The 8,965-nt window shown below is 45.1% G+C and overlaps 1 protein-coding gene across 1 annotated transcript in view; it reads left to right on the top strand.

Moving 5' to 3' along the window:
• Positions 1-8,965, top strand: part of NFATC3 (nuclear factor of activated T cells 3) — a gene marked incomplete at its 5' end in the record, with an annotated part of 156,718 nt that overhangs the window by 45,728 nt on the left and 102,025 nt on the right. Inside the window, one exon of the mRNA XM_025198422.1 lies at positions 7,265-7,427. Coding sequence (XP_025054207.1) covers positions 7,265-7,427 — 163 coding nt within the window. The remainder of the gene's footprint in view (positions 1-7,264; positions 7,428-8,965) is intronic.

Raw genomic sequence — 8,965 nt, 5'->3', positions numbered from 1 at the left:
GGACGTCATTCTCCCCCTGTACTCGGCCTTAGTGAGGCCGGAGCTGGAGTACTGTGTCCAGTTTTGGGCTCCACAATTCAAAAAGGATGTGGAGAAGCTTGAGAGAGTGCAGAGAAGAGCCACGCGCATGATCAGAGGTCAGGGAAGCAGACCCTACGATGATAGGCTGAGAGCCCTGGGGCTCTTTAGCCTGAAAAAGAGCAGGCTCAGGGGTGATCTGATGGCCACCTACAAGTTTATCAGGGGTGACCACCAGCATCTGGGGGAACATTTGTTCACCAGAGCGCCCCAAGGGATGATGAGGTCGAATGGTCACAAACTACTTCAAGATTGTTTCAGGCTGGACATAAGGAAGAATTTCTTTACTGTCTGAGCCCCCAAGGTCTGGAACAGCCTGCCACCGGAGGTGGTTCAAGCACCTTCATTGAACACCTTCAAGATGAAACTGGATGCTTATCTTGCTGGGATCCTATGACCCCAGCTGACTTCCTGCCCTTTGGGCGGGGGGCTGGACTCGATGATCTTCCGAGGTCCCTTCCAGCCCTGATGTCTATGAAATCTATGGAAGCATACCAGGACCTCACTTTTGGCCTCCCACTAGGCCTCACTCACATTTAGGTGTTGGGCCTCAGGCCCTCCTGGCCCTGTGTTCTCACCCAAGCCTGGTACTTTCGTTCCCTAGCCTTTCCCCTCCATAGGGTCACCTACAAGACAGTGGGGTCTGAGGCTTTCCAGCACCCCATGCTCACCTTTCACTAGGCAGGGACAGGTGTGGCATTTCCTATATTCTGCCCCACCATACCATCTAACCCCAGCAGGGTGAAGTTTTAGGTCATGCCCCAGGACTACTACAGGCCTACCCGCCTTGATCTTATTCCTACCTCACTGGGCTCTTGGATGTTCTTCCTCTTGGGTTGCTTGGTCCCTCCCCCCCCCCGGGTTGAGGGACATTCAGCCTTTTTTAAGCCCTGGCCCCACCTCTGGGCCAATCAAGGTGCCAGCAGCTCTCTGCAACCCTGTCCTGCCCCTCACAGTAGGGCTACTTGCCCTTTAGCCTGTTGACTGTGGCCCCCTTGCATTGACTAGTCACGAGTCTAAGGATCAGTCTACCAGCAGCTGATCTTCCTGCTCAGCAGAGGTCCCCCCTGGGCCCTACCATAAAGCAGTCCTCTTCCACTGGGCTTGCCTGGTGCCCCACTGATTATATACAAAGCAGCCCTTTTCTCCACTGGGCTCATTGAGCCGCTCTATAAGCCCACAAACTAAGCCCCCTGTCCTAGGCTGGCCTGGCTCTTCCCTAGGCCCTTGTGTGCAGCACCTCTCTTATACGGCTGTCCTGGCCCATTGCTCAGGCCCCTGTGCACACCACCTTTCTCTCCAGGATGGCCTCTCCACAGCTCTAGGCCCACAGCCACTTCCTCGGGGCTTGGGACCCCAGCAGGTCCCTAGGAACTTCCTCCTTCCCCATAGTTCCTACCCTAACCTCCAGGATGTTCCTGGGAGCAGCTGATCTCCAGCTGGGCAATGTTACTTCAGCAGCATCCCTGCAGTAACTGGCAGCTCTGCTCCTCAGGGCCTTGGTCTTATACCCAAAGTGCCCAAGCCTTCACCAATCTGGCGGCCTTCTGGGTGTCATGTGAACACCTGATTGGTTCTGCTGTCACCTCCAGGCTGCTTTACAGCCTGCTCAAGCCCTTAAAGTGGCAGGCACCCAAAGGTGTTCTGCCACATCACTATAGACATGTATCCTCTTGGCTGCCATTATTCATCTGTCAGTTTGGTTTTATGAACAATTTCATGTCTTTTCCCTGTGGTGAGGTTATTATAATATCCTGAATCAATTCAGTTCTGCCACCAGTAGTCGTCAATTTAAAATAATCTCTATTAACTTTCTGGTGTCTACAAAATTGAACGTGACAACTACTCTTAAATTCCACCCTACAGGGTTTTCCTTCATTATTTTTCTCCTAAATATCCTCTTAATGGCAGTTCATCTACTAACTCTATAATCTGAGGTTGTTTGAGTTCATTCTGAATTTTTTATTAATTGGTTTATGAATCTGTCATGGTCCTATCTGCAGAATGGATGTAGGTTTCTTTGCTGCTTAACGATTATACTAAGACTAAAGTTCCTTTTATCACATCAGGGGATTGTCATTCATTATCTGAGTCTGTTCTACTGAGTCTGAGCCAGGGTGCCATGGCATCCTGGGGCGGTGTGAAATCCTTTTAGGAGTGCTGTGGGGTTGGGTGCAGTATTACAACAGTTATGTGTACAAGTGCCTACATGAGTTACAAGATAAACCCAGAGATTTCACATACAAAATCATAATGTCATTACATAAAAAGCATTCTGATATGTTGTGTTCTTTGTTGATTTCTTTGCAACATAAGAATTTCTCTATTACTTTTCAGTAGTAAAAAATAAGTGACAGCTAATAGCTGGCATTTTCTGAGAGGTGCCTTGAGTCTAAAAAAGAGTGAGAACCTCTGATTTGTTCTCATAGAGGTCTCTGAGTTTTGCATTGTAGGCAACTGAAATGTATCTTTATGCCTGTTTGTGTGCTTAGAAAATGAAAAGATCAATTTCTTAAAAAAGAATGTGCCAAGAACCACTAAAATACTGCTTGGAATGATTGGCAATAAGTTTCGTTGATGCTTCCTAGTGAAATATTTGAAAGTATCTGTAGATCTAATTGTTCCCCACAACCTAAAAGTGAGACACTTAATTTTTTTAAAAAGCATATGTTCTGACAGTTCTTGCTCTCAAATCCTGGTTTGAGATTATTTGAGGAAAAATTAAGCCTGCAGATTACTTCTCACACTTAATCTGGAGTCTGTTTGCATTTTTATACTTCTAAATACAAAGTAAAACTTTACAGCCTTAAACGTTTCATCAGTTACTTGTAATGAGGGAGGACAAGTTTGCAAGAACACCAACTTTTACAAATTCCTCCAGTGCTCTAATCTTTAAATCTCTAATACTGTTTTGTAGTGTGGGCCATATCTGGAAACATTAAAATTTGAACTTTAATTAGATTCAAACTATCCTACCTCAAAAGCAATTTAAAAAGCGCTAACAAATTGCCATCACTGAATCGTCATGCCTCCAAGTTTTGAATACTAGTAAGTCAAAGTTTTGTGTCATAAGAGGCTCATATTTAAAATCAAATAAAGTGGTCATAATAATATATTTTATAGACCTCCATAAAGATTTTGTGGAGAAGGGAACCATCTTTGGAGAAAAAAAATCAATCACCCCTTAGTGCAGTGATATCCAAAGGGTGGCATGTGAGAGTGGTGAAAGTGTGCTGTGAAATATGATACTTTTCTTTCTTTTTTTGTATTTTAAGTTGGGATGGCACAGTATACTTGCAGAGCAGAGTGCAGTGCAGCCATGTGCCCGGTATGAGCCCAGTGAAGTAAAGGGCTGCTTTATATAAGATCTCCGGGGCTCTAGGCAAGCCCAGGGTGAGACATATAAGTTATGGAGGGATGGGACCCCTAGCGAGTGAAAGGGTCAGCTGTTTATGGATTGACCCAGGGCTCTTGACTGGCCCAAGCTGGGGCCAGGGCATGAGTGGCTAAAGGGAAAGTATGCCCGCTATGAGGGGAAGGCCAGAGTGGCGGAGAGCTCTGGTGCCCTGACTGCCCAGAGAGCAGGGTCAGGCTCAAGTGAGCCAAGGTTTCAAGTGAGAGACAAGAGTGAGGGGTCAGTCAGCAACCAGTCTGAAATGGTAGAGGCTGAAAATCAGGCACCTGATGGGAGGTATCCTGTAAAGGGGCTAAGAGAGAGATGGAGACAGCAACTGAGGGTTGTGTGATAAAGTGGGGGCTGGAAGAGAGTGCCCAGGAATGAGCAGCCCAGGAAGAACATCAAGGAACTCAGAGTGGGTGAAGAAAGACCAGGGCTGGTAGGCCTGCAGTAGTCCTGGGGAATGACCTAAAATTACACCCTTCTGGGGCTGGATGGTGTGGTAGGGTTGACTGTGGCGGGGCAGTCTCCAGAAAATGCTACACCTGTGCCTCCCTAGTGATAGGTGAGTATGGGGCACCAGAAAGTGTCAGCCCTCGCTGCCTTGTGAGTGACTCTGTGGAGGGGAAAGGCTAGGGGAGCAGACCCTGAGAGAAGACCACTAGGCTTGGGTGGCAACACAGGGGCCCAGAGGGCTGAAGGCCTGAGAGTGAGGCTTGGGGGACAGAACAGGGGCCAGGAGGGCCCAAGGCCCAACACCTGAGAGAGTGAGGCTTAGTGGGAGAATTGAATAAGTATTAGGCCTAGCGTGAGGCCAGGTTAGAGGTCCAGGAACATCAAGAGATGCCTGAGGCATGAGTGGGCCATAGGCTAGGTAGGGGGTCCAGGCATGTCGAGAGACATTTGAGGCCTGAGTGGGCTGTAGGCTGAGTTTGAGGCGCCTGAGGCCAGAGAGGTCCAGGGGTCAGAGTCAGCCCAGAGTGTGGGGTGGTAGGCCTGACGGCCCATCATAGAGTAGGGCCTGATTTGGGTGGCCTGAAGGTCTACACGGGTCAGGACTGAGAGCGCAAGGGATGAATCCTGAAGGGCTGTATACAGTAGGAAGCCTGAGTGGTCCTGAAGAGCTATACAGAATAGGGCAACGTGGCTGAGGCTCAGAGAGGTACAGTGCAACTGAGGCCCAAGAAAGGGACAGAGCAAGTGTGGCCCTGCTAGGGGTAGTATCAGAGAGGCTCAGCCTAGGACTGAGTTTGGCCCAATAAGGGACCAAGAGGATTATCACCAGTATGTGATGCCATCTGTGAGGCATGCGACATGGTGAAGGGAAGGTCAGAGCTGCGTATTATGGCCTTGGCATCAAGGCGTTAAATTGGCAGCCTCCCACCTAGGAACAATTATTCAGTTACAACAAAGGCATGGCAGGAGAGCCAGGTGTGTGGACTGCCTCAGACAGGTGGGTGGGCCAAAGTTGTGACTGGCCTCGAGATGGCCCCCTGCCACAGCCACCAATTTTAATCCAAAAAAGAAAGTGTGTCCCAGGGATCAGAAGTCTGGGAAATGCTGCCTTAGTGCAATATATAGCATGGGAAAACTATCTGCAGGGTCACCTTCAGTAGTTAGTGGTCCCTTGTTCCCACTGTGGGTCACTATTTCAGATGATGGGTTCTCATGCCATATTTTCTCCCAGTACGTTATATACAATACTGCATCTTCGCTGAGACATTCTTGTTTGTATGAAAAAGTAGATTTAGATAAGACTGAGAAAATAAAAGTAGCTGGTTCTTTTGCTTTCGACCCTGCACAACTCTTTATTATAAAAAAACGCTTCTCTTTTATTTTTAGTAACTCTAATTCTGACATTTTTCTTTCCTTTTTGCAGACTGAAATCTCCAGTCCTTCCCTCTTTCTAATTTTCAGAGGAAACTAGGATCATTAGCTATAACTGTGAATGCAAATCTACAGTTGATAACCAAATGCAAGTATTTAGGCAGCACATCTTTGCCTATGGTAAGTATCTGGAAGGACTGGACTTATATGGCACCCGTCAATTTCCTTCTTATTGCTGACATCACTTGTTCTCCTCCAACGCCCAATCAGCCCACTATTGTGGAAGAAACAGCAATCAGACATCCTCAGCAAGGGAAGAAGAGCTTCTGTTCTGGATTCTAGAGACTAATTTAAGGTCATTTCTGTCTTCCCTTCAGTGAGAAGCAGAATTCTGGGTGTGTCTTCTCTCTTCCTGAAGGAGAATTGCATTTAGAGGTACCTCCTGAGCAGAGGAACAGAAGGTGGACAGTACTATGGATGAGTCTTCTTGAGGAAGGAGGCCAACTAGATACTATTTCTCCCTTTTTGTCCCTTGACTGGTTACAGTGATGTTTGCAGTAAAAGGCGGACGTATGGGATTACAGGGTGAACCAGAGTCCATCCAGGTACTTACTGAAGACAAAGCTGTGCCTCCATATTGTCTACTGGGAGGAATGATTCTCATTCAATTGTAGTACAGTATATCTTCAATTTTTGGACATATCTTCAGTGATTTTTCTTGGTCCCTTGAAGAATTTGGGTTCTGCTTTTAAAAGGTAGAACTGTACCTTATTGTCATTTGTGGACCTCCCTATGGCTTCAGGAATTGCTTAGAGTTTTGCAGTTTAGGACAGAAATTGAATAAGAGACTCTGGAAAGATAAAATCACTCCTATGATCAACATTTAACCTATATACATTTTCTTAGAAGGCAAAATAGGGTAGTAGAAGCACTTTCAAGCTTAAAATTCTACAATAATAGGTTCTCAGGTTACTGTGTTAATACAAATTTAATTTCGAAAGCAATGTTTGTTATATTGCTGAAACACAGGGCTGCAAGTACTTAGATTTTTTAAAAATGGATTGGACTTTTAGAGAGTTTATACATTATTTGTCCTGCTAGGTATTTGAGGTAGGTCTGATAGTTAATTTTATTAGGATCTGAAATATGTGCATCTATTCAGCTTAAATCATTAGCTGCAATATGTAGGGAGCTTATTTTTCCTGTAAGCAAGGGGTTGGCAAGCTGTGGCCCACAGACCATGTCTGACCCACCAAATGATTTACACAGCTGTTTAGCTGAGTTGGTTAGAGCATGGTACTAATAATAACACCAGGGTTGCAAAGGCGTACCTATGTCTTGTTGCACGAGGCCCCTCCACTAACCTAAAATTACTCATTCCTTTTAAAAGATCTGATGAGTCTTGGTACTCCATTCATCTCAATAGTAGCTAGCAATTTGGAGAAAGTAGACTTTAGAAATATCAGACAATTATGTCAGTGATCCTTCACCTTTTTTTCAGGAGGTAAAGTCAAAGAATACCAGTCCAGCTTCCTGTAGGATCAAAGTGACATTCAGCTGTCCTTTTTAATTTGTCCTTTTTGTTTATCATAAAGCTGCCATCATTTAAATTTGCTTGGCAATCTGAGAACAAATACTGATAGGTAGGATTGTTATAGAATAACCTCAATAAAGTCATATATAGAGTTACTCACAGGGCCATGTCCCTGCATGATTTTAATCTTAGCCAGTACTTCTCTTTCCCCCTGTCAGTAATTAATGAGCCCAAAAGAAATACATTTTTTTTAAAGTACAAAATAATGGAAGCAGAATCTTGACTCTTGTATGTAAGAGTGTATGACTGGCTTGTCAAAAGGATGATAATATACTGTAAAGATGTGTGTAGAGATGGCAATAGTTATTCTTGACTCTACTTTGGTCATATGGCATAGTTCACTTAAATCAATTGTGTATATCTTTCAGTACATCTTCATTGCCACCACTAGACTGGCCTTTACCAAGTCGTTATGAACAATGTGAGCTGAAAATAGAAGTGCAGCCTAAAACTCACCATAGGGCTCATTATGAAACTGAAGGCAGTAGAGGAGCAGTAAAAGCATCCACAGGTGGACACCCTGTCGTGAAGGTATGAAGTTTAACTTTACTGTGAACAATTTGTGTTGTTAAAATAAAATCTCATTCACTTACTAGTGTGTACAGTAAACTATAAGCTTTTTTGATAATTTTGAACAGGTAGCATTTCTCTATAGTTATTTAATTTTACAGGTATAAAAACATTGTATAAGTATAGAACTTATATAATTAATTTCACTGTATATTATAGTCTTGCCAGTGGATTTATGATGCAGTATTTAACTTCTACTGCTGTACTGAAAGGAACCATTTTTAGGGGGAAAATTATAGCAGGTTATATGTACTAGGTCGTACAGAAATGTGTACCATAAGTGTGGTAGAATACAATAAAAACCTCTTACCCTCTGCATCAAGGATATATTTCTGAACATGATTGAATGGTGGTAGTGCATGATAAACTTGGTGGTGCTGTATTTGTCTTATTAGGATATTTCTTTGTAATAAATTCTAATAAATTCTTGGTAATTTTAAGTTCAATAAACTGTATACCAAAACATACACAGTAAACAAAGTGCAGCATTTCCCTGTATCTCCCCAAAACAACCAGATTTTCTTGCTGTTGAAATAAGATTAATATGTGCAGCTTCCTGCTCTTTTCTGGCCCATTAGGAAACAGTAGAAAGTGCATTGTATCACTGGCTTTCTTTAATATGCATTGTTAATCTGTAAAGCAAAGCAGGAGAGGACTTTTTAAAGCAGGGGTAGGGAATTATTTCGGGCAGAGGGCCACTTACTGAGTTTTGGCAAGCCAACAAGGGCTGCATAGGTAACCCTGCCCCTTGACAGGTGCCCCACCTCCTGATCACCATCTTGGAACCAGAAGCCCAATACCTGACCTTTGCCACCAGAAGTCCCTCCCCTTGACCCCCAGAATTACTCCATTCAGCAAGGGGTTTTGCCATCTCTAAACCAGAAAAACACCAAATAATATTATAAAAATAAAAAATGTACTACAGCATTCATTAATTTAATCTCAAAAAATATTTTTGACTTGATTTACATGTGTTTGCATAGTGTACACAGAGCTTTGTGGGTTATGTGGGGTGTGGGAGAGGGTGTGTGTGTGTGTGTGTGTGTGTGTGTGTGTGTGTGATTTGTGGGGCCATGGGTATGTATAGGGGGTGTCTTATGTGTGGGGTGTGGGTGGGTATGGGTTTTCTGGGGGGCTGTGAGTTTGTGCAGAGAGGGTGTCTGGGGAGGGTTGTGGCTTGCGTGGAGTGGGGCGGGTTTGCCTACAGCCTGCCCCACCCGTTCTGCAGCAGGCAGAGTCCCTGCCAGTGCTTCAGGATCTATGCCCCTGCCACTCCTAGCCCTGGGGCACTGGTGTGGGCCCCATGCTCCTGCTTGCTGTGACTTGCCCCCCATCTGCCACTGCTGTCCTTCTCCTGCTGCTTCCCCGTTTCCCACCCCTGGCCCTCAGCCACTCTGGCACCACGTCCCAGCTGTTCCTGCGGTCCCGGCACTGCAGGTGGGAACCACGTGATGCCAGAGTGCAGCGGGCAGTGGGGAGCATGGAGCTCAGCAACAGCC

Source organism: Alligator sinensis, unplaced genomic scaffold, assembly GCF_000455745.1.
Source record: "Alligator sinensis unplaced genomic scaffold, ASM45574v1 scaffold97_1, whole genome shotgun sequence".
Taxonomy (NCBI): Eukaryota; Metazoa; Chordata; order Crocodylia; family Alligatoridae; genus Alligator; species Alligator sinensis.
The sequence above is the reverse complement of the archived record's forward strand: the minus strand, read 5'-3'. Positions and strand labels throughout refer to the sequence as shown.